At 48.2% G+C, this 27811-nt stretch overlaps 1 protein-coding gene across 2 annotated transcripts in view; it reads right to left on the bottom strand.

Annotated features, from left to right (window-relative positions):
- shq1 (SHQ1, H/ACA ribonucleoprotein assembly factor) overlaps positions 1-27811 on the bottom strand; it is a 74877-nt gene that overhangs the window by 10922 nt on the left and 36144 nt on the right. For both annotated transcript variants that reach the window (XM_066665430.1, XM_066665431.1), the window contains exons 8-11: positions 26820-26977; positions 26031-26084; positions 8148-8271; positions 2899-3019 (exon numbers count right to left, since the gene is read on the bottom strand). In XM_066665430.1, the coding sequence (XP_066521527.1) occupies positions 2899-3019; positions 8148-8271; positions 26031-26084; positions 26820-26977 (457 nt within the window). The remainder of the gene's footprint in view (positions 1-2898; positions 3020-8147; positions 8272-26030; positions 26085-26819; positions 26978-27811) is intronic.

Here is a 27811-nt window from a genome sequence, read left to right as displayed (position 1 = left end):
TCACAGACAGTCACCCGGAGGGAACCCATGCAGAGAAAGGGGGGGGACACGCCACACTCCTCACAGACAGTCACCCGGAGGAAACCCACACAGACAAAGGGAGAACACACCACACTCCTCACAGACAGTCACCTGGAGGAAACCCACACAGACACAAGGAGAACACACCACACTCCTCACAGACAGTCTCCCGGAGGAAACCCACACAGACACAAGGAGAACACACAACACTCCTCACATACAGTCACCCGTAGGAAACCCACACAGACACAAAGACAACACACCACACTCCTCACAGACAGTCACCCGGAGGAAACCCACACAGACACAAGGAGAACACACCACACTCCTCACAGACAGTCTCCCGGAGGAAACCCACGCAGACACAGGGAGAACACACCACACTCCTCACAGACTGTCACCCATAGGAAACCCACACAGACACAAAGACAACACACCACACTCCTCACAGACAGTCACCCGGAGGAAACCCACACAGACACAAGGAGAACACACCACAGTCCTCACAGACAGTCACCCTTAAGAAAACCCACACAGACACAAAGACAACACACCACACTCCTCACAGACAGTCACCCGGAGGAAACCCACACAGACACAAGGAGAACACACCACGGTCCTCACAGACAGTCACCCGGAGGGATCCCACGCAGAGACAGGAAGACCACACCACACTCCTCAAAGACAGTCACCCAGAGGAAACCCACGCAGACACAGGGAGAACACACCACACTCCTCACAGACAGTCACCCGTAAGAAAACCCACACAGACACAAAGACAACACACCACACTCCTCACAGACAGTCACCCGGAGGAAACCCACACAGACACAAGGAGAACACACCACAGTCCTCACAGACAGTCACCCGGAGGGATCCCACGCAGAGACAGGAAGACCACACCACACTCCTCAAAGACAGTCACCCAGAGGAAACCCACGCAGACACAGGGAGAACACACCACACTCCTCACAGACAGTCACCCAGAGGAAACCCACACGGACACAGGGAGAACACACCACACTCCTCACAGACAGTCACCCGGAGGAAACCCACACAGACACAGGGAGAACACACCACACCCCTCACAGACAGTCACCCGGAGGAAACCCACACAGACAAAGGGAGAACACACCACACTCCTCACAGACAGTCACCCGGAGGGAACCCACGCAGAGACAGGGAGAACACACCACACTCCTCACAGACAGTCTCCCGGAGGAAACCCACACAGACACAGCGAGAAAACACCACACTACACACAGACAGTCACCTGGAGGGAACCCACACAGACACAGGGAGAACACACCACACTCCTCACAGACAGTCACCTGGAGGAAACCCACACAGACACGGAGAACACACCACACTCCTCACAGACAGTCACACGTAGGAAACCCACACAGACAGTGAGAACACACCACACTACTCACAGACAGTCACATGGAGGGAACCCACACAGACACAAAGACAACACACCACACTCCTCACAGACAGTCACCTGGAGGAAACCCACACAGACACAGGGAGAACACACCACACTCCTCACAGACAGTCACCCGGAGGATACCCGCGCAGACACAGGGAGAACACAGCACACATCTCAAAGACAGTCTCCCAGAGGAAACCCACACGGACACAGGGAAAACACACCACACTCCTCACAGACAGTCACCTGGAGCAGGATTCGAACCCACAACCTCCTGGTCCCTGGAGCTGTGTGACTGCGACACTACCTGCTGTAACATCATGCCGCCCAATAATAATAATAATAAAACACTGGTATTACATAACATTTTCAGTAATGATGCAGGTGGGTGTCAGATAAAATCTGAGGTAGCTCATAGCCAAGTGAGAGCAGATTAGATTTAAAACTAGATCCGAATATGGAGATGAAATTGAAGAGTGTACTGTGTGGGTGGAGAGAATTCCAAACATGGAGGGCAATCTTGAGAATGCCCAGTTAAAGGTATGAAGGTCAGATAAGCGGACAGATAGCAAACCTGCTGAAGATGACCTGGAAGAACGAATTGGCTAAGAAATTGAAAGCAGTTCATTATCTGGGCTTGTCACTGATTCGAAGTGAGATTGCCAATCGGAAGCATTGATGCTGGAACAGCTAAACAAGCTGGAATTAGCCAGAAACAAACAAAGTAGTTCAGCAAACAAGATGGGATCTGGAATGCTTCACAGAGAAACTGGATCAAAACCACACTGATGGTAGCCTGGAAAATACTGAAAAACAGAGATAATGCTGTTTTTGCTCTAGTTTTGGCTCTAACAGTAATTTGTTGACGGACAAAATTGCATCCATAAGAGCACATCTGATAAAACATCTCTGCTGGAATTTCTTAAGAGGGGCATAGGATGAAAAATAAAAAAATCACTTGTTCACTTGGAGTGAACAGGCTCATTATCATTTAAAGGAACAGACCTCCTTTAATATTTACCCAACTATTTTATAAAAGCTGTTTAAAAGTCTGCTGCTATAATTCTTTTCAGCAGACGATCACTTCGCAGGCTTTGAACCCAGATTGGATCAAGCACAGATGAAAAATGATTCTCATTTGAACTTTCCGTCCTGTTTCCTGCATGCAGCCCTAGGACAGGTCCAGATGGTGCCTGGGCCATTTTGCGAGCCAAGTTTTAATTCATAAGTTACACTGCAACAACAACAACAACAAAAAAACGAGACTTTCTCTGACGGCATACTGCGCAAAGCTTGTGTTCCAAACTGACCCGGGCAAATTAGCTTTGGGCCGCTTCACATTATTCATTCCTTAATTACAAACCCACCCTCTCTCCCACTGCGATATCTAATTGAGTTACCCCAAACTTTCAGCCCAGCCACATCAAAAGGAGGCTACGTGAACTTACTTGACCCGCTGGATCCAAATGCAGTAGTCGGTGATGTAGAGGTCGTTAAGGATGTAGGCTGGCTCGTTCTCTCTGAAGATCTTATGGATGGCCAGCAGGCATTTCAGGACACAAGCTTTACCTGGAATAGAGCAAAGAGTTCAGCGGATTAGTCTACAAGTGGACAATAAAGTGGAGCCTGTTTACACGGGTCACTGAGAAGCCTGCAGGGCGGGGGGTGTAAAAGCTTGTCGTCTGAGATTCTGGGAAACGAAGTGGACGGCGGCTGAGCATGGCTAAGAGTACTGCTGTTTGTAAACAACGAGGCGAGGAAGGGCAAAAGAAAGAAATTGAGCCCAGCAAGTGGCGGGGTTTGCCGGTGAGAGATTAGAGAGTATTCCCTCCAGCAGATGGGCCCCACATGAGGAGACGAGCACACACCTCGGGGCTGGAGAGTTCAAGCCGTGATGTTTGTTGACATGACATCGGCCGCTTGAAGGAGGTGTAAAAATATCTCCCCTGAGCGCGAGGCGCTGGGGCTCGGCGAATAGCGGCTAGCAGAGCGTGAGGATACTCCGGCCGCCCACAGAACGGCCTGGCAGCCGGAGGAGACATTCCAGCCGCCTGCGAAAACAAACAGTGCTCCAGCACTGAGGAAAGCCTTACACAAACATTTGGTTCCCGTTTAAGCAGGGGCTCTTAGCGGCAGAAAAGGAAAAAAAGAGCGAGGGCTGCGGCTTCCAGCAGGAGGACGTGCAGGGAGAAACTGCAGGGGGCTAACACTCTCTTTCTCGTCCATGCTCTTACCCCCATTCATTGTGTTTTTCCTCAGTAATTCTTTGTCCCTAGCCATTTATTCTGAAATCCAAAGGCTTTCCTCAGTAACTCAGTGTCCCCGCCTTACTACTCTGCAGTGAGTCTGAAGCCTTTTCTCTTTTTCCAGCTTGCCGTGAAGACCAAAAAAAAGAGAGCTATTGTTTCATGAGCTCTCCAGAGGGGGCAGAATGGCTGGCATGCTCCAGAGCACTGGGCTTTGTTTGGACTCTGATGACAAGCTGAGACAGTTAATCATGCACCAGAGTCAGCAGGGATACGGACCAGAGAGAGAGACAGGGAGAAAAGCGTGTAGAAGTGTTATCGTGGTCAGACACTGCCCAACTGTCAACCATTACACAGTTCTAATACAGAACAATGCTATGGACCTTCAGTTGGGACGTGGCCTGATAACATACGGCCAAAAGAACCACCCAGCACAGAGACCGTGTATCAAGGCAAAGACAGGTATGGTTTGAGTGGTGGATCATTCTCAATGCTGCAGTGGCGCTGATGTTGTGGTGCCATGTTAGTGTGTGTTGTGCTGGTACGAGTGGATCAGACACAGCAGTGCTGCTGGAGTTTTAAACCATGTGTCCACTCTGGTATGGTGCTTTTCCACTGCATGAGATCGGCTCCACTCGCTTTTCCTAGCACAGCTTCCCCACGGAATGGAGCCTGTGACGTCACAACGTCCTGTCTGTGATAGGAACCACAGGCTTTCAAAACCACATCAAAAGCGCCCTTAATGTTAAGCACTGCTTACTCATTGTGTATTCAGGTGTTGTTTTTGATTTTTGTCTTTGGACTGAACATGGCTCCGTGCCCCAGTTCTCACACATCAGCAGAGTTTTCCCTTTTGCACGTCCTGCTCTCGCTGGAGGGTTTTTGTCAGCCACTGGTTCATGAGCATTCGAACCTCTTCTAAACGCCTCGAGGTAATGATATGAGCTGTCATTGTGAGTCGAATAAAGACCAACGTGAAAGCTGCTGTAACTGTGAGAGATTTTACAAGTGGCTAAATTGTGCTGGAGCTCTGCATTACATAGGAACATAGGAACTGAGAGGTCTCTCTGGCCAATCAGTGCTCTGCAGGGTATACACATCGCATTTAATACTGACACGGCTCACTTCGCACCCCATTCCAGGGACCAGAGACCTGATTTAGCTAGAGGCAAAGCCAAAGAACTGAGCAGATTCAAGTCGAACAGGTTTCATGCAGGTGAAACGCGCCATTAGACACACCTATCTCCTTGGTACACCTTGTAGATGGAAAGTAGATGGAAAGTCAGTGACAGTAGCTCATCTGCCACTGCACATTTCACACCAGATGCATTTCAGATGTTGTTAAGCAAGCTAGTGCACATCTATGCTTCCTTCATCTTGTATCTGAACACTCTGAGAATACTATTAATACTTAGCTTTGCATTTTTAGGCACTAATTAAACCTCGCTCGCCCGGAGATCTTCGTCTAGCGTTTAGCATCCTGGGCAGGGGTGAAAATATTTAACAAACACTGCCAAAGTCTTAAGCATCCCTTCCACAGGTCCCTAGTCGCTGAGCGTTCTCCTGCAGAATACCAAACATGCCGCTCAAGGGCTGTTCAAATATTTACCCCAGATTTCATTTCCTCTGCGCAGCCCACCTCCCCCACACCACACACACACACACACACACACACACACACACACACACACACACACATCTCCTCCTGCTTCCCCCCAACCACGACACCATTAATGGGTTTGTTTTCCTGATACCTACCACTGTTTGCTTTCTCAAGCTCAAATGAAGTGGCTCTGATTGGAGCGCACACTTGCTCTGAGAGCACACGTCCAATCGGATTTCCGCCGCGAATTAATTAGCGAGGTGTTACGGCGTAATGAAGCAGCGAGCGCTCCGGCAGGAAACTGCAGATTGCTGGTACAGTTGGTACGCTTCATTACGGCCGAGTTTAGCGCTGGTGCTTGTACATGTGGAAAGCAAAGAGCAAAGCAGTGTGTTGGAACGACTCGGCGGGATGAGGGGAATGAACCGAGTAAGAGGCTCTGCTCGTGTCTTCAACAACGAACTCATCGTCAGTTCTCAGAGGGAGAGAGAGAGTACGCTGCTGCTTGGTTAACCCTTAAAAAAAAATTAAAATAAAGCCTCATATCTCACTGGGAAATCACTCTTTTTTGTGTCTGTCTGCATCATGCTGTAATAACTAGACTTTAGAAACACAGGAACGATCAGGAAGCAGGTGTTTGGAGATCTGTTGTAAATGTGGCTCTCCTGGTGATTCTCCTCTGAAAGTATGGCTCCACTCGACATATCTGCTGCAGAATTTTAATCCCATGATTCCCTTTATTTTTGAGCACTGTCATCATAATCTAAAAGGCCAAATGGTTTTTGTTCATCCAACGTTCCCTCTACACCCAGCACTCTACTGATCTGGGAACGCTTTAGGCCAGATGTTGAACATTTCTAGGAGGATTTAATGGAATTCGGCCACAAGATTATTAGCAAAGTCAGGTATGAGTGATGGATAATTAATTCTGGATCCTGAATCTCAGAAACCCTTGTATCATTCTTTCCCCTTTCTCCTGATTGCTCTCTCTTCTTTCACTCCATCTCTCTCTCCCCTCTCTGGTCTCTCCCACTTGTATCTTTTTACCTCTCTGCTCTCCTCTTTCTCTCTCCCTACATTTTTCAACCTCTGTGTCTCTCCCACCTATGTCAGTGTACCTTTCTGCTCTCTCCTCTCTCTCCCTCTTTTCCCCACTCCTAGCTCCCTGCTATCTGTCTCCCTCTTCCACTCCCTGTATACCTCCCCCACCAATCTTTTTTTACGAAATAAAAGAGTGATTCTGAACTCGACATGTACAAATCAGCTGTGATGATCTCTGATGAAATGATGATGTGAGAGAGGGGGAGAGAGGGAGAGTGTGAGGGGGGTGAGAGAGAGAGAGAGGGGGGAGAGAGAGATAGAGAGGGAGAGAGATAGAGAGAAAGTGAGGGGGTGAGAGGGAGAGAGAGAGAGAGAAAGGGGGAGAGAGATAGAGAGAGAGAGAAGGGGGTGAGAGGGAGAGAGATAGAGAGAGAGAGAGAAGGGGGTGAGAGGGAGAGAGATAGAGAGAGAGGGGTGAGAGAGAGAGGGGGAGAGAAAGAGAGAGGGAGGGGGAGGGAAAGAAAGAGAGAGAGAGGGGGGGTGAGAGGGAGAGAGATAGAGAGAGAGGGGGGGTGAGAGGGAGAGAGATAGAGAGAGAGGGGTGAGAGAGAGAGAGAGAGAGAGAGAGAGAGGGGTGAGAGAGAGAGAGAGAGAGAGGGGGGGGGAGAGAAAGAGAGAGAGAGAAGTGGTCAGTTATTTAGGAGTTAATAGGAGTCAGGGAGTTAAAGAGCTCGTCCGAGGCTGCTCTCAGTGCAGTGAGGTGTTCACCTCGAGCAACTGCTCCTAATGAGCCCCAGCCGAGTTAATCCAGCAGCTAAAAGCCCTTTAATCGCTATCATTTACAAGCTTTAAAACCAACACGCGCCGCATAAATCTCGCCACACACATCCTTAATGTATTTGCACAGTCTCTCTCTCTAGCCCTCTATCCCTGCTTCCTTCCCTGTCTCTCTCTCTCCCTTTCTCCTCTATACGCTCCCATTTTCTCTATGTTGTTTTCACCCCTCAATTTTTTTGTTTTCCTCACTCCCTCTCTCTTTCCTTTTTTGATGTTGATCTCTCTCTCTCTCTCTCTCTCTCTCTCTCTCTCTCTCTCTCTCTCTCTCCGTCAGAAGCAGCTGGATCTGTTGACTTTCCCGTCAGGGGAGATGCCTTTAGCCCTCCCTCTCTGGCAGGAGATAGACAGATTTCGATGTGTTCTCCTGCTCTGTTTACTGCAGTCTACATTAAATCTACCGCTTCATCAATCTCAGTGGTGCTGTGAAAAAAAAAGAAGTAAAAAAAATAAAGCTGGATGTTAACGTCTGTGTCCCTGGGCAAGCCAGCAGTCTGTCATGTCTGTGACTAAGAATAAGAGCTGGAGAGCTGAAGGAGAGTGTGTGTGTGTGTGTGTGTGTGGGGGGGGGGGGGGGGGGCTCTGTTCTCATTAGAGTCGGAGCGAGGGATTAAAGGGTGAACAAAGAGAGAGAGAAAGGCAAACTTTCAGGGTGCAAAGAGCGGGTCACGTTAAGGTCTCGACCCTCAACCCAAACCTTAGCGCTGTTTGAAAAGCACTCAACGGTTTTAATGTGACAGAGTCCTGCTGTGTGTGTGTGTGTGAGAGACAGGGGGAGAGAGAGAGAGAGAGAAAGAAACAGAGTGAGTGAATGAGAGACAGGAAGTAGGAGGAAGAAAGAGGGAGAGACAGAGACAGAGAGAGTGATGATGGAAGGGAAGCCTGAGGTAAGTATGAGAGAGAGAGAGAGAGAGAGAGAGAGAGAGTGTGTGTGAGAGAGTGACAGATAAAGAGAGAGTATGTGAAAACTCACCGCACTGGAAGATGTGAGCTGCGTCCCTCACGGCGGCGGTGATGAGAGAGAAGTGTCGGTAGAGTGGATAACACAACACCCTTCTCCCAAAAGACACCAACACCTCCTGCACAGAGTGATACGTCTGAAACACAAACACACACACACACACACACACACACACACACACACACACACACACACACACACACACACACAAAACTGCTGCTATGAATCCATTCACCTAACACCTATCATTAAATTCCAGTGGTCAATAAAAGCGTCTGGTCATGAGTTTCAATGAGTGCCTCTCCCTCTCTGTGTCTCTGTCTGAGCGTGTTACTCATAACTACAGCAATTACCAAGCTAATTCTCCCTTAACAACCTGCCATTTTATTGAGGAAATAAACACAAGATGAACTCTTAAAACACTCCAATCTTGGCCTTACACCAAACAACTGCTGCAGTCACAGAAACCTCCAACGTCTGAATTAAAGGAACACTAGGTAAGATTAGGTATTTTTACTCCTGGGCTACCCCCAGGTGTAATTCACTTTTACAGCACAGTCCTCACATCAAATGGGTAGGGAGGGAGGAGTGAAGGGAGGTTTCCTACCCTCCTCCACAAACTTACATAGTGCAGTTTCTGCAGTGCTGAGCCTGGTGTGGCAACAACAGAAGCTCCATTCTCCATATTACAGGTCAGAGAAGTAGCTTAATCAGTTTGAAGCTGTGACTTTAATGTAGAAATATTACCCAGCGTTACTTTAAAGCACAAGAGTTCACCCGCTCTCCCGTTTATAAATACCTAAAGCAGGATTTATAGACTGAGAAGAGGTGGTACAGTGCAGTGAATGACTTACTCGATTTGTGAAAAATGGGTCACAATGCAGATGTTAATGACTGGCAGTTAAGGGGTGTTTCCTAACCTCTTCCACAAACTTACAAAGTGCAGCTTCTGCAGTGTTGAGCCTGGAGTGGCAAAAACAGAAGCTCCATTCTTCATATTACAGGTCAGTGAAGCAGCATAATCAGTTTGAAACTGTGACTTTAATGTAGAAATATTACCCGGCGTTACTTTAAAGCACAAGAGTTCACCAGCTCTCCCTTCATCATGTTTGTTTGGTGTAAGCTGCTCAGGACAGCTGTCTTAAGTCAGACATTTTCTTCAGACATCTTTACCCTCCGATTAAAACAACTATATGTAATATCTTAAGTCTGTTTAGTCGTGGCTCACGCCAGTAGTGACTCCACAAGACCCCCAGTCATTTTCTTGTAGTTAACAGAAGAGACTTCTGCAGGTCATATTTTGACCCTGATGCCTTGGACACACTACGTGACTGTCACTTTAGTCATAACACTTCACACTGCACACATTGTTTCTTTATGTGTTTGAACACTACACAATTGAGCAGTGACACCGGGTCATGCTTTACAAGGTTTTCCACCAAGAACAACTCTGCCTGGTCTCCAAAAGTACATTTTTATCTTTCTCTATTCACTTGAAATCCAGCGTCGTCTCCAAGTTCACAGACGAGGAACAAACGGAATAAAAAGTGCTGTGGGAAAAGAAAAGTGCATTTTTTTTTATCGCCCTCCCTCCCGCTCTCCTTCTCTTCGCTCAGCGGCTTGTTAAGAATGCGCCTCGAGTCACTGTAGCGTGTCATCGTAGCTCATGTGCTCCCTCAGGCCATTAAAACGCGGTGTAAATAAACCAGCGGCGCGAGGGTGAGCCGACCGCAAAGAGCTACGAGGCAACATTAGTCAGACAGAGAAGAGGAGAGAGGAGATGGGGGATGGGGATGGGGGGGGGGGGGGGTTAGGGGGGAGCGAGGGAGGGAGGGGGAGAAGGAGATAGAGAGATGGAGGGAAGTTCTTTGACAGCAAGAGAACAGAGAGAAATAGAGGGAGCTATAAAGTAAGAGAGAGATGGATCGTCCGAGAGATAAGAGGAGCAAAGGAGGAAGATAAGGCAAGTGATACACATAGCGACAGAGATAGAGGGGGAGAGGGAGTGAGGAGGAGGAAGTAAGGGGTTGAGATGGGGGCGGGGGGTGGTTTCAAAGAGAGAAAAGAGAGGGAAAGAGGAGGGAGAAAGAAGGAAGAGCATTAAGAGGAATGAGACAGAATCAGGAGAGAGAGAGATAGAGAGATGAGGATGGGAGTTGACAGAGCTCACAGGCAGAGTCAGAAAGAGAGTGAGTTGGAGAGGGAGAGAGAGGCAGGATTGAAAGAGAGTGTAAAAATGTAACTACAGAGAGAAGCTGGGTTTCCATTTAAAAGTTTCACGAATGTTATGAACAATAAAAAAATAGCAGGAAAAAAAGATTCACGTTTCTATCAAACTATTCTTTTGTGTATAAACAAGGCCAATGAATGGAGAGAGAGAGAGAGAGAAACAGAGAGAGACAGAGAGAGAGAGAGAGAGAGAGAGGGAGAGGGAGAGGGAGAGAGGGAGAGGGAGAGGGAGAGAGGGAGAGGGAGAGGGAGGGAGGGAGGGGAAAGTGGGCAGTGAGTGTGTAGGCAGCTGGAGGATGTCATTAGCAGGTCTCCATTATCAATGTGTCAGAGTCAGAGCAGAGTGCTGAGAGGAGGGTCAGGTTACTCGCCCTCATTGTCACACTCCTCGTGCAAATGGGAGGATTAAGAGGCGGCTGCTCTTCTGGCTCAGAGACAGGAAACACACACACACAAACACACACACATATTCAGTACTGGGCAGAACCCAAAGACCACCCTTCAGTTATTAGATGTCCAGTCAAAATGCCCATTAAAGACAAGCTACTCATTTTCAGGATGTATTTGTGTGATTAGGTCAGCTACCCAGACAGACAAATTAGGCACCTTTCACGTTTAAGGCGGTAGTAATTTCAGTAATTTCAAGCTCCTGTAGATGGCACTACATAAGGGTGATCCGTCTATAAATACATGCAGCAGGATTCATAGACTGAGAAGAGGTGGTACAGTGCAGTGAATGACTTACTCGATTTGTGAAAAATGCAGATTTTAATGCAGATGTTAATGACTGGCAAAAAGGAATGACTGTCTTATGGGCCGACCAGCAACTGCAAAAATCCCCAAGGATTCTCCTCAGAACTGTGGCCAAAAGATGGAACTGATGTACTCCAGCACGTTTCACGATTTGTGAATGAAAACCACTTTGCTTCCAGGCAAGACCCAATAATTTCATGACTGGAATGGTGCTTGGCGTCATGGTTCATCGCAGACCTCAGGAAGGTTCATGCAAGGAGTTGTCCAAGCTGGAGGAGGCTCTGTGATGTCCTTTAAAGAGGTTTGTGAGCTTATTAAATAAGCCACTTGCAAACAGAAGGGGGCATTCAAGGGGCAAGACTGACACAGAAAATGAGACTCTTAACCGCAAATTGTAGGCTACTTTCATCTTTGAAAACCAGGAGAAAATACAGCTCCTCTCTCGCTTCAGCTCTGAACACATCCACAAGTGTTTCTCTGCAACCTTCCACTGTGAGACAACACCGCAAGCCTCTGGGTGTGAAAGGATGTGGAGCTAAAGAAAAGAAGCCTGCAGTGAGAAAATTAAATAGACACAAAAAGAGGACATTCACAAATCAATCACAGAAGCTGCTGGTGGCTTCGGAATAACGGAGTGGCCCCAGACTGACACTGTATGCTTACACTTAGACAGTCTGCCAAGCACCACATCAGTCTCTCACTTCCTCCCTCTTCACCGCTCCAGGAAGAACTGGGTTGAGGAAACACTCAGTCACTCCATCTGCCGTCTGTCTGTCAGCTACAAACTCTCCTTCACTTCATGCACCAGCAAACTCACAAACTTGAGCCTGAGCCATACATTCACATACATCCGCTACACCCGCATACATCCGCTACACTCGCTACAACCCCATACATCCGCTACACCCGCATACATCCGCTACACCCACATACATCCGCTACACCCACTACAACCCCATACATCCGCTACACCCCCATACATCCGCTACACCCCCATACATCCGTCACACCTGCATACATCCGCTACACCCGCTACACCCCCATACATCCGCTACACCCGCATACATCCGCTACAACCCCATACATCTGCTACACCCCCATACAGCAGCATGCATCCGCTACAACCCCATACATCCGCTACACCCACATACATCCGTTACACCCGCATACATCTGCAACACCCGCATACATCCGCATACATCCGCTACACCCCCATACATCCGTTACACCTGCATACATCCGCTACACCCGCATACATCCGCTACACCCGCATACATCCGCTACACCCGCATACATCCGCTACACCCACATACATCCGCTAAACCCGCAAACATCCGTTACACCCGCATACATCCGTTACACCCGCAAACATACGCTACACCCGCATACATCCGTTACACCCGCATACATCCGCTACACCCGCAAACATCCGCATACATCCGCTACACCCGCATACATCCGTTACACCCGCATACATCCGCAACACCCGCATACATCCGTTACAACCGCATACATCCGCTACACCCGCATACATCTGCTACACCCGCAAACATCCGTTACACCCGCATACATCCGTTACACCCGCATACATCCGTTACAACCGCATACATCCGCTACACCCGCATACATCTGCTACACCCGCAAACATCCGTTACACCCGCATACATCCGCAACACCCGCATACATCCGTTACAACCGCATACATCCGCTACACCCGCATACATCTGCTACACCCGCAAACATCCGTTACACCCGCATACATCCGTTACACCCGCATACATCCGCTACACCCGCATACATCCGCTACACTCGCTACAACCCCATACATCCGCTACACCCGCATACATCCGCTACACCCACATACATCCGCTACACCCACTACAACCCCATACATCCGCTACACCCCCATACATCCGCTACACCCCCATACATCCGTCACACCTGCATACATCCGCTACACCCGCTACAACCCCATACATCCGCTACACCCCCATACATCCGCTACACCCGCATACATCCGCTACAACCCCATACATCTGCTACACCCCCATACAGCAGCATGCATCCGCTACAACCCCATACATCCGCTACACCCACATACATCCGTTACACCCGCATACATCTGCAACACCCGCATACATCCGCATACATCCGCTACACCCCCATACATCCGTTACACCTGCATACATCCGCTACACCCGCATACATCCGCTACACCCGCATACATCCGCTACACCCACATACATCCGCTAAACCCGCAAACATCCGTTACACCCGCATACATCCGTTACACCCGCAAACATACGCTACACCCGCATACATCCGTTACACCCGCATACATCCGCTACACCCGCAAACATCCGCATACATCCGCTACACCCGCATACATCCGTTACACCCGCATACATCCGCAACACCCGCATACATCCGTTACAACCGCATACATCCGCTACACCCGCATACATCTGCTACACCCGCAAACATCCGTTACACCCGCATACATCCGTTACACCCGCATACATCCGTTACAACCGCATACATCCGCTACACCCGCATACATCTGCTACACCCGCAAACATCCGTTACACCCGCATACATCCGCAACACCCGCATACATCCGTTACAACCGCATACATCCGCTACACCCGCATACATCTGCTACACCTGCAAACATCCGTTACACCCGCATACATCCGTTACACCCGCATACATCCGCTACACCCGCATACATCCGTTACACCTGCATACATCCGCTACACCCGCATACATCCGTTACACCCCCATACATCCGCTACACCCGCATACATCCGTTACACCCGCATACATCCGCAACACCCACATACATCCGTTACAACCTCATGCATCCGCTACACCCGCATGCATCCGCTACACCCGCATACATCCGTTACACCCGCATACATCCGCTACACCCACATACATCTGCTACACCCGCAAACATCTGTTACACCCGCATACATCCGCTACACCCCCATACATCCGTTACACCTGCATACTTCCGCTACACCCGCTACAACCCCATACATCCGTTACACCCCCATACATCCGCTACAACCCCATACATCTGTTACACCCGCAAACATCCGCTACACCCGCAAACATCCGCATACATTCGCTACACCCGCATACATCCGCTACACCCACATACATCCGCTACACCCGCAAACATCCGCTACACCCGCATACATCCGTTACACCCGCATACATCCGCTACACCCGCATACATCCGCTACACCCGCAAACATCCGAATACATCCGCTACACCCGCATACATCCGTTACACCCGCAACACCCGCATACATCCGTTACATCCGCTACACCCGCATACATCCGTTACACCCGCATACATCCGCTACACCCGCATACATCTGCTACACCCGCATACATCCGCTACACCCGCAAACATCCGTTACACCCACATACATCCGCTACACCCCCATACATCCGTTACACCTGCATACTTCCGCTACACCCGCTACAACCCCATACATCCGCTACAACCCCATACATCTGTTACACCCGCAAACATCCGTTACACCCACATACATCCGCTACACCCCCATACATCCGTTACACCTGCATACTTCCGCTACACCCGCTACAACCCCATACATCCGCTACAACCCCATACATCTGTTACACCCGCAAACATCCGCTACACCCCCATACATCCGTTACAGCAGCATACATCCGCTACACCCGCTACAACCCCATACATCCGCTACACCCGCAAACATCCGCTACACATGCATACATCCGTTACACCCGCATACATCCGCTACACCCCCATACATCCGTTACACCTGCATACATCCGCTACACCCGCATACATCTGTTACACCCGCATACATCCACATACATCCGCTACACCCGCAAACATCCGCATACATCCGCTACACCCGCATACATCCGTTACACCCGCATACATCCGCAACACCCGCATACATCCGTTACAACCGCATGCATCCGCTACACCCGCATACATCCGCAACACCCGCAAACATCCGTTACAACCGCATGCATCCGCTACACCCGCATACATCCGCTACACCCGCAAACATCCGTTACACCCGCATACATCCGCTACACCCACATACATCTGCTACACCCGCAAACATCTGTTACACCCGCATACATCCGTTACACCCGCTACAACCCCATACATCCGCTACAACCCCATACATCTGTTACACCCGCAAACATCCGCTACACCCGCAAACATCTGCATACATCTGCTACACCCCCATACATCCGTTACAGCAGCATACATCCGCTACACCCGCTACAACCCCATACATCCGCTACACCCCCATACATCCGCTACACCCGCAAACATCCGCTACACACGCATACATCCGTTACACCTGCATACATCCGCTACACCCGCATACATCTGTTACACCCGCATACATCCGCATACATCCGCTACACCCGCAAACATCCGCATACATCCGCTACACCCGCATACATCCGTTACACCCGCATACATCCGCAACACCCGCATACATCCGTTACAACCGCATGCATCCGCTACACCCGCAACACCCGCAAACATCCGTTACAACCGCATGCATCCGCTACACCCGCATACATCCGCTACACCCGCAAACATCCGTTACACCCGCAAACATCTGCTACACCCGCAAACATCTGTTACACCCGCATACATCCGTTACACCCGCATACATCCGCTACACCCCCATACATCCGTTACACCTGCATACTTCCGCTACACCCGCATACATCCGTTACAACCTCATGCATCCGCTACACCCGCATGCATCCGCTACACCCGCATACATCCGTTACAACCTCATGCATCCGCTACACCCCCATACATCCGCTACACACGCATACATCCGTTACACCCGCATACATCCGCTACACCCCCATACATCCGTTACACCTGCATACATCCGCTACACCCGCATACATCCGTTACAACCTCATGCATCCGCTACACCCGCATGCATCCGCTACACCCGCATACATCCGTTACAACCTCATGCATCCGCTACACCCGCATGCATCCGCAACACCCGCATACATCCGTTACAACCTCATGCATCCGCTACACCCGCATGCATCCGCTACACCCGCATACATCCGTTACACCCGCATACATCCGCTACACCCACATACATCTGCTACACCCGCAAACATCTGTTACACCCGCATACATCCGCTACACCCCCATACATCCGTTACACCTGCATACTTCCGCTACACCCGCTACAACCCCATACATCCGTTACACCCCCATACATCCGCTACAACCCCATACATCTGTTACACCCGCAAACATCCGCTACACCCGCAAACATCCGCATACATTCGCTACACCCGCATACATCCGCTACACCCACATACATCCGCTACACCCGCAAACATCCGCTACACCCGCATACATCCGTTACACCCGCATACATCCGCTACACCCGCAAACATCCGCATACATCCGCTACACCCGCATACATCCGCTACACCCGCAACACCCGCATACATCCGTTACACCCGCTACAACCCCATACATCCGCTACAACCCCATACATCTGTTACACCCGCAAACATCCGCTACACCCGCAAACATCTGCATACATCTGCTACACCCCCATACATCCGTTACAGCAGCATACATCCGCTACACCCGCTACAACCCCATACATCCGCTACACCCCCATACATCCGCTACACCCGCAAACATCCGCTACACACGCATACATCCGTTACACCTGCATACATCCGCTACACCCGCATACATCTGTTACACCCGCATACATCCGCATACATCCGCTACACCCGCAAACATCCGCATACATCCGCTACACCCGCATACATCCGTTACACCCGCATACATCCGCAACACCCGCATACATCCGTTACAACCGCATGCATCCGCTACACCCGCAACACCCGCAAACATCCGTTACAACCGCATGCATCCGCTACACCCGCATACATCCGCTACACCCGCAAACATCCGTTACACCCGCAAACATCTGCTACACCCGCAAACATCTGTTACACCCGCATACATCCGTTACACCCGCATACATCCGCTACACCCCCATACATCCGTTACACCTGCATACTTCCGCTACACCCGCATACATCCGTTACAACCTCATGCATCCGCTACACCCGCATGCATCCGCTACACCCGCATACATCCGTTACAACCTCATGCATCCGCTACACCCCCATACATCCGCTACACACGCATACATCCGTTACACCCGCATACATCCGCTACACCCCCATACATCCGTTACACCTGCATACATCCGCTACACCCGCATACATCCGTTACAACCTCATGCATCCGCTACACCCGCATGCATCCGCTACACCCGCATACATCCGTTACAACCTCATGCATCCGCTACACCCGCATGCATCCGCAACACCCGCATACATCCGTTACAACCTCATGCATCCGCTACACCCGCATGCATCCGCTACACCCGCATACATCCGTTACACCCGCATACATCCGCTACACCCACATACATCTGCTACACCCGCAAACATCTGTTACACCCGCATACATCCGCTACACCCCCATACATCCGTTACACCTGCATACTTCCGCTACACCCGCTACAACCCCATACATCCGTTACACCCCCATACATCCGCTACAACCCCATACATCTGTTACACCCGCAAACATCCGCTACACCCGCAAACATCCGCATACATTCGCTACACCCGCATACATCCGCTACACCCACATACATCCGCTACACCCGCAAACATCCGCTACACCCGCATACATCCGTTACACCCGCATACATCCGCTACACCCGCATACATCCGCTACACCCGCAAACATCCGCATACATCCGCTACACCCGCATACATCCGCTACACCCGCAACACCCGCATACATCCGTTACATCCGCTACACCCGCATACATCCGTTACACCCGCATACATCCGCTACACCCGCATACATCTGCTACACCCGCATACATCCGCTACACCCGCAAACATCCGTTACACCCACATACATCCGCTACACCCCCATACATCCGTTACACCTGCATACTTCCGCTACACCCGCTACAACCCCATACATCCGCTACAACCCCATACATCTGTTACACCCGCAAACATCCGCTACACCCGCAAACATCTGCTACACCCCCATACATCCGCTACACCCCCATACATCCGTTACAGCAGCATACATCCGCTACACCCGCTACAACCCCATACATCCGCTACACCCCCATACATCCGCTACACCCGCAAACATCCGCTACACACGCATACATCCGTTACACCCGCATACATCCGCTACACCCCCATACATCCGTTACACCTGCATACATCCGCTACACCCGCATACATCTGTTACACCCGCATACATCCGCTACACCCGCAAACATCCGCATACATCCGCTACACCCGCATACATCCGTTACACCCGCATACATCCGCAACACCCGCATACATCCGTTACAACCGCATGCATCCGCTACACCCGCATACATCCGCAACACCCGCAAACATCCGTTACAACCGCATGCATCCGCTACACCCGCATACATCCGCTACACCCGCAAACATCCGTTACACCCGCATACATCCGCTACACCCACATACATCTGCTACACCCGCAAACATCTGTTACACCCGCATACATCCGTTACACCCGCTACAACCCCATACATCCGCTACAACCCCATACATCTGTTACACCCGCAAACATCCGCTACACCCGCAAACATCTGCATACATCTGCTACACCCCCATACATCCCTTACAGCAGCATACATCCGCTACACCCGCTACAACCCCATACATCCGCTACACCCCCATACATCCGCTACACCCGCAAACATCCGCTACACACGCATACATCCGTTACACCCGCATACATCCGCTACACCCCCATACATCCGTTACACCTGCATACATCCGCCACACACGCATACATCTGTTACATCCGCATACATCCGCTACACCCGCAAACATCCGCATACATCCGCTACACCCGCATACATACGTTACACCCGCATACATCCGCAACACCCGCATACATCCGTTACAACCGCATGCATCCGCTACACCCGCATGCATCCGCAACACCCGCAAACATCCGTTACAACCGCATGCATCCGCTACACCCGCATACATCCGCTACACCCGCAAACATCCGTTACACCCGCATACATCCGCTACACCCACATACATCTGCTACACCCGCAAACATCTGTTACACCCGCATACATCCGTTACACCCGCATACATCCGCTACACCCCCATACATCCGTTACACCTGCATACTTCCGCTACACCTGCATACATCCGCTACTCCCACATACATCCGCTACACCTGCATACATCCGCTACACCCGCAAACATCCGCTACTCCCACATACATCTGTTACACCCCCATACATCCGCTACACTCGCATACATCCGTTACAACCGCATACATCCGCTCCAATCAGTGAGAACAGTGAACTAGCTTGTGGTCAATACAGTAATGTGTGTTTGGTCTTTCCCTACCCCTTGCCCAAAAACACCATAGTTACAAGCCGGCTGAGTTCAATTGTTTCAAATTTTGAGGAGGATCAGATAAGAGACAATACATGGTTCTGTCTCAGGCACTTCAGGACGAACTGACTCACGAATCACACTGAGCGTGGCATTGGGTTTCACCTGAACACTCTGTCTGACAGATACAACAGCCCCTCAGTGCATAGTCATCTGCACTAAAGATAAACTGAACAAATTGTGCCTAATTAATGTCCTATAAACTCTAGGAGTCCAAAAAAGGAGCAAATGAACCTGAATCAGTTGAATCAGACAGTTCATGTAAATGAGCATGTCTAAAGAATCGGTTCAAGAAAAAGAGTTGAACACTTCGGAAACACAGGCTTTTCACCATCCAATCAAATCTCAATAGATAAAATCATGTTCATATTACTGCCCGCCCAATCGTCCTGTTTCACTTGGATGTATATTCATTCATTCATTCATTCATTCATTGTCTGTAACCCTTATCATAGGGCAAACACACACTCACTTGGATATATACACAATAGTGAAATAAGTCACTTTTGTTCATTTAAACGTTGATGACAATGTCGATGATAACACATACACACAGTGTAAAGCATTTACCCAACTTTCAGTTTCTACATCACACAGATTCCTTAAGACACACACACACACACACACACACCAGACCTTGGCTAACAACAGAGATTTTAACCAATAAAATCTATAAGTACTCCAAGAATAGGATCATTTTGAGGGAGTCTACACTCTGGCGTCTAGTCCGACTCGTCTGGATCGATGGTGTTTTAAGCTTCTGTCCACAGGAACTCTCCACTTCAAAGGAAATACTCCACTATTAGAGTCAAGAACATGGATTTCTCAAATACCTGAGAACTCAATGATCTGAAAAGCAATTACTTGTCTTTATTCCCTGCTCCATCCATGCTCTGCCTACAAATGTGCTCTTTTTGTAGCTGCTGCTGGTGCAGAATAACAACGTTTTTTTTGTGCTACCAAAAATAAGGGCTATGTAAACTCAACCGGAATTTGATTAAACCAAATCAGGAGTTGTAGAGTTTCTGGTTTAAAATTGCTTCATGCTGCGTTATGTCAAAAAGCTGATTAGAAACAACACTGACAGTTTGCCTCAATGCACTTTAGCTTGATCAGACAAGTTACAAATAAAAACTATCTATACTGACTGTATGGACACAAAGTGAAGTGCATGGACCATTGCTGGGAGCCTGGGCATCAATATTAATGTAAAACAAATTGCACTTTTCCACTGCATGGACTCTACTCGACTTGGCTCTTTTGCATTTCCATTGAGCAAATCTGGTCCTGGTCACAGAAACCGGGTACTTTTTTAGTCCCAGCTCGCACTTGTTACAAAGTGAGCCAAGTAGGAACTAAGCAAAATGTGCAAACCTTGCAGAGTACTGACTGCTCGGAGAGACTTGTTTACACGCTGAAATGCAGACCTCCAGCACAAACAAGTCGCTTGTAAAATCTCTACATCCGCAGCTACAGCAGATGTATTATGTTTTTATACAACTCACATCAGTAGTTCCTAAAGTAATGCTCCTTGGATCGTTAGCCGGCGAAAAACTCCAGTGAGAACCAGATGAACAACAAGGAAAATGCCGCTATATTCCGTGGGGGAGCTGCAGTAGTGGAAAAGCGAGCAGGGAAATGTGCATTAAGCCGAGCGGATAATATTCAGTGGCAAAGTGCCATATGTAAGTGAAGCTCCCAGGAGATTCAAATCCAGTTGAAGCCTCAGCTGTCCTAGAGAGCACAATTTTTCTGGGTGGGAAAGACAGCATGTCCTCCCCCCATCATTGCCCTTAGTGCTGGGTAGCATGAGTGTCTTTCAGCAGGTGTGAACATGGATCTGGACGTGACTAAGACTGCACTCTCCTCTGACACACTGAACTGTTCAGTTGCATTGCATCAGCAGAAGAGGGAAAGTACGATGTGTTGGCCTTGTGTGTCGGAGGAAGCAGGTGTTCGCCTCCACTTCCTGAGGCTATTGGCACTGTGTGCAATCAAGGGAGAGTCACTCACTGAAAGACTGGATCTGGAGATGACAAAATGCCCCATAAACTGGGGATAAATTAATCCTTGACAGTTAGAGATAAAGATTTGTGTGGTGCCTAAATCCACTGCCAGAACTCTGACCGTCCTCAAACAGACAGAGAAGGGGAATCTAAACAATTTTGGATGGCAGAGAGACATCAAAATGTTGAAAAGCACAAACTTGATGAGGATGTTGCTCTATTCCTGCTCCATAGGTGGGTAACACTGACTTATTCATGCTGTTTCAGATGTATGATTTAAGGTGGAATCGACTCTGACAACAAAATTTTCATGAAAGTGGTAATAAAAACAGTGAATAAAAACTTCAACCACACACAAGCTACAGTCAGTTTCTTACTAAGACATATTGTACCACCTTAAAAGATGCTGAGCTTCGGAATGAAAACAAACATGAGGGGGAGTTTGTTTTTGCTGTGGCAACAGTGATCCACCAGAATCATTTATGTTGCCTTTAAACGTATTCTGAATTATTAATAATTTAAGCTATACAAGTTTTTTCAATAACAACCCTACAACCCTCCAAAAGTATCTCCTGCAAACTCAAAAATTGAGAGGGGGCATTCCTCCTGCCCCTAGTCGCCCCTCATCCAAATTCGTGCTTATGGCCTTTTGAATACTTTCAGAAGCAACAGCATTCAACAGTAACAACACACACTGAACTCAGAGCTTTTTTAAACAGTGTGCCACAGTTTCTCTTCTGGCTGAATAGAGGTTTTGCCAGGGTCCTGTAAAGCTTGTCTTATCTGCAACAGCAGCTACGAGAGAACGCGTTTGTCGGTGGAGCATGAAGAGGTCAACTACTTGCACTGAACCACTCAAAAGCTCAATGGCTGCACTGTTCACTCAGTCGTTTTTTTGCTTCCTTCATTCCTTTACAGAAATGATCCTCTACAGGGAACTCTGCTCTGTTCCTCGCAGCGAAGGTGTATGTCTATTTTCTATTTTATTTGACCAGGAGCATTTGGAGCAAAACATTTGGATGAAACAGTCTGCCCACAACAAAAAGCTGCTGAATGCAATCAAATCCTCTTGTAAATGTTAGAAAATCTGGGGTATATTGGACCATTAAAGAGTAGAAGCTAATGCTACAGCAGAGGGCAAGCTCCAAGTTTCTACACTCAATGTTTATTTTATCAACCCCACTGACCATAAAGTGGCCCTTTCTAGTTCTATAATTAGAGAGTGTATTCCATCTGTAGCTGTGCATACTTTATTAGCACACTTTCACTCAGTTCTTCAATGCTCAGGACCCCCCACAAGTAGACTGAAGGACCAGATGACTACCACCACCTGTGCCTCAACAGATCTGTCACAGTCTTTATATCAATAAAGTGGACCAACGAGGCAGGTGTTTCTCACAGAGTGAACACAGTGTTTAAACTCCAGCAGCGCTTACTGTGTCTGATCCACTCATACCAGAGAAACACACACACACTAACACACCACCACCACGTCAGTGTCACTACAGCCCTGAGAATGATCCACCACCACACCACACCTGCTCTGTGGTGGCCTTCTGAGGGAGTTATCAAAGTATGCAGAGCAACAGGCTGACTGCACTCTAATTGTAAAACTACAATGGCTTTAATGTTATGGCTGATTGGTGTAGACCGTTTTAAAGTGTCTCTTGAAGAGCAGGAGCTCCCAGGCCGGTGTCCTCAGCCCACTCCTGTTCATTCCTGATCACCCACAACTCACTGTTACAAGCGTGACTCAAATTCCACCGTCAGCTTCTCTGATGACACCACAGTGGTGAGTTTGATCACAGACGCAGATACGAGCGCCCACACAGAGGAGCACAGACTCAGCTAAACAAAGGGGATGAGTCAGGGCTTAAGGACTAATAGAGCATGCCCTTCTAAACACACAGTGCAAGTCTAAAGTACCTCTTAATCCCCCTCCCGGACTGAAGTAACCTCCTCTACTCATCTGAGACGGCTTTACACTAGATGTTGGAACATGTCTGCGAGGATATGAAGGCATTTGCCCACAAATCTGGTACAGATGTTGAATGATTATTTGAGGATCACTCCCTTTGCAAAGATCCACCGCTCCAAAGCAATGCCGGTGTGTGTGTATGTGTGTGTAAGGGATTGAACTTTCTCTAGTTACTCACATCTGCACAGTGCTTTCCTATGGTGGTTATACACGCTGTCTGTGCACAACTGAAAACCCTGTGCAGCTTCACTAATCAGGTCTATGAAGCATTATCTCAGGCCCTGCACAGGCCAGCAGTAGAACCCTGCTGGTCATCTGAAGAGCGGCACAGAAGTATTCAAACTGCTGAAAGTAATTTGAATCCTGTCCAGTGAAGTGTGCAGCGGTTTCCACCCTTGAGCCGTGGAGCTTATCACCCACACACAGTGCAGACCATTTCCTGGGTTTATAACTGTGGACTCCTACTTCACTTCTGACACAGAACAACCGTCAGTCTCTCACTTCTCTCACACCCTGACATCTGCCACCTCGATAATGTCCGGTTGTGTTTATAAAGCTGAATGCAAACGTTACCTACATGTAAGTGTTTTAATTATTAACACTATATCACAGGTGTTCAAATGGGGCACAATAAGGGATTGCTGATTTTCCCAAAACATAAATATTAAGTGTTTTAAAGTATTACAAAAAGTACAAGTTTTAAAGAATTTTATAAATCTAATTATCATAACTCTAATTCAATCTTCATTCTCCTGCTCTTTGTCATTTTATGCTAACTGTTGTGTAGTATTTAAAATGACAACTGTCATTGTATTCCAAAAACGTTAACTAATAATAAAAAAATAAATATTAATAAACTACATTAATGTGTGTTAACCATCCATTATCTGTAAACCTTATCCAATTCAGGGTCACGGTGGGTCCAGAGCCTCCCTGGAATCATTGGGTGCAAGGCGGGAATACACCCTGGAGGGGGCGCCAGTCCTTCACAGGACTACACACACACTCACACATTCACTCACACACTCACACCTCAACCCCACACAGACACAGGGAGAACACACCACACTCCTCACAGACAGTCACCTGGAGGAAACCCACGCAGACACAGGGAGAACACAGACAGTCACCCGGAGGAAACCCACGCAGACACAGGGAGAACACACCACACTCCTCACAGACAGTCACCCGGAGGAAACCCACGCAGACACAGAGAGAACACACCACACTCCTCACAGACAGTCACCTGGAGGAAACCCACACAAACACAGAGAGAACACACCACACTCCTCACAGACAGTCATCCGGAGGAAACCCACACAGACACAGGGAGAACACACCACACACCTCACAGACAGTCACCCGGAGGAAACCCACACAGACACAGGGAGAACACACCACACTCCTCACAGACAGTCACCCGGAGGAAACCCATGCAGACACAGAGAGAACACACCACACACCTCACAGACAGTCACCTGGAGGAAACCCACGCAGACACAGGGAGAACACACCACACTCCTCACAGACAGTCACGGAGCAGGACTCGAACCCACAACCTCCAGGTCCCTGGAGCTGTGTGACTACGACTTTTACCTGATGCGCCACCGTGCCGCCCATGTGTGTTAACATCATCTTTAAATCGTCTAAACCATAACTCACACACACCTTTAGATACAATATTATCCCCAAGAAAAGAACAAATCGATGCACATGCTTTTGCCATGTTGACAGGCATTGACCATTCTCCTCGCTTGCTATTTTCACACTGCTTAATTTTTGGTTTATATTTTGTTGAATAAAATGACAACTGTCAAATTTAATACAACACAACCGTGACCATAAAAAGCTTTATAATTGATTTGTACACCTAATAATTAAACAACCCTCTCATATAACTTTTCCCTTTCTTCAGGTATTTTAAAATAACACTGGGTAGTACCTTTACCTTAAAAATACAGCTTCAAATCATTGTGACGCGCCACTGACCTGTAACAGTGAGAACAGAGCCTCTGCTACTCTGGGCTCAGCACTGCAGAAACTGTACTAAGCAACCCTTGGATGTTGGTAGAAGAGTGCTGTAAAAATGAATTACACTGCGTAGTTGTGAGGCAAGCCCAGGAGCCAAAAAAAAAAACAAAACAAATTTTAAAACTCGTGTATTATTCTTATCATTTTACAAACATATAAACAGACTGTGCAAACACTCATTGGATTCAGTGGATGTCTTTGTGAAAGTAAATCTAAAATAGGAAAAGAAAACCCCAGTCAAAGTCATAGGGCCCACAGGAATGTTGTTATTAGGTGTAGAAGTCACAGTGTTGAGTGTGTAGTGAACTGTACCTCCAGCCAGCTTAGAGTTCCACTGAGTTTCCTAATGGTCCATGCTGACTCCACCTGCAATAGACAACTGAATTAGTCCTGCAGGGCATATCACACACACACACACCCCAAACCAGACCAGACTGACCACATCTAACACATTGGATCATCTCCAAAGCCCAACTTTTCCAGAGCTTTCACTACCTCAGTTTCTAGCCCAGTGCTCAATGAGATGAAGACATTCTCAGAGCTTCACTGTGGATCCAAACCAACGCACACTCTTCCGTTACTAACTGTTCACATTTTTGGACAAAAGAGAAACTTTATGAGAGGAGGAACACTGAGTAGTTTTCCAGCTCTTTTAGTTTTTCCTCCCAAAAGGAAACTAAAGCACAGATGTCCTACAGAACGTTTGCAATATGTCAAAAGTTCAGGCCCTGGTCCAGCATATCTGTTTACAGTAGCTGAACCCCAGCAGGTCTTCTCCAGAATTATAGCTCAAGCTTCTCCATACATTTAAACCTGTGATTTAAAACTCATAGCGCTGAAGAAAACACTATTTTTATGCATTTTTACAGGGCTATTTTTATCACTGGTATGCGTGGCAGCTTTTCAATTAGATCCTTTCGAAAAAATGCAGCCTGGAATACATTAGAAAGAATCTGCAGAGCTGAAAAAAGTGAAGAGTTTTGAAACTATACCCTGACGGCTGAGGTTTGAAGTGTGTGAAGGGAAGGAACAGCAGCGTTGTTTCACTGTTAGTGCTGGTCTCGTATGGAAGGTAAAATTTTAATATAATGACACACTTACGCTGTGCTCCCCTTCTGTAGTTCTCACGTCGTAGACGTAGGCGAGGATAAGGTCCACTAATCCCAGCCAAACGTGGTGTCGGCTCGCTTTGTCCAGAGAGTACGAGCGGTTGGTGAACTTTCTCATCTGTTCTTTCTCTTCATCTGTGAAAGTTACAGCTGCGGAGAAGGGAAAGAAAGAGAGACTGAAAGTCAACTTCATTGTGCCCATGTAGCTATGTAGGATTTGATGGCATGCAGCCACAAGAACAAGAACCAACTGGTGCCAAATGTATTTAATGGAGCTCAGTGCCGGGGGGAGGGAGGGGGAGGGGGGGTTCAGGGGGTATGGTTCCAACCCTCCATCCAAAGTTACATAGTGCAACTTCTGCAGTGCTGAGCCCAGAGTAGCAATGACAGAAGCTCTATTCTACCTAATACAGTTTAGTGAGTCATCACCATGATTGTGAGGCCGTATTTTTAAGGTCAAAATGCTACCAAATGTTCCTTTGGAGTGATTTGCAGATGTTCCAGAGAGTTCCACTGTATTCTGTGCTTCTCAGTGTAGATTACACACACCGCTTTAGCTACAACTGAACGATTAGTTCACGATGACACAAACATTATGGTGTCTATAAACTGCACATAAGCACCGTGAATTCCATCAGGTTTAACACCTCAATGTTTGATAACTTTTCCACTACGAGGTTTTCTTAATTCATCACAATCATCTACAGCTCTGCACCCTCCTAATGATCTAAACCCTTCCTTATTGTTTTTTTGGTACAGAAATTTAGCTTTATTTAATATAAAAACCTGATACAGTGGTTTGTGTGTGTGTGTGTGTGTGTGTATATGTGAGGGAGAGCGAGAGAGAAAGAGAGAGATTCCGGTCAGTTCAGGCCGTACTGTAAATGAATTCCAGTGCTGTGCTGAATGTCAGAGAGAATTTTATCTCAGAAACAGCTCCCTCTCAACTTCAGCGCTCTCGCTGCAGGAGGAGAAGATGGATGA

The sequence above is a fragment of the Hoplias malabaricus genome, chromosome 3 (assembly GCF_029633855.1).
Source record: "Hoplias malabaricus isolate fHopMal1 chromosome 3, fHopMal1.hap1, whole genome shotgun sequence".
NCBI lineage: Eukaryota > Metazoa > Chordata > Actinopteri > Characiformes > Erythrinidae > Hoplias > Hoplias malabaricus.
The sequence above is the reverse complement of the archived record's forward strand: the minus strand, read 5'-3'. Positions and strand labels throughout refer to the sequence as shown.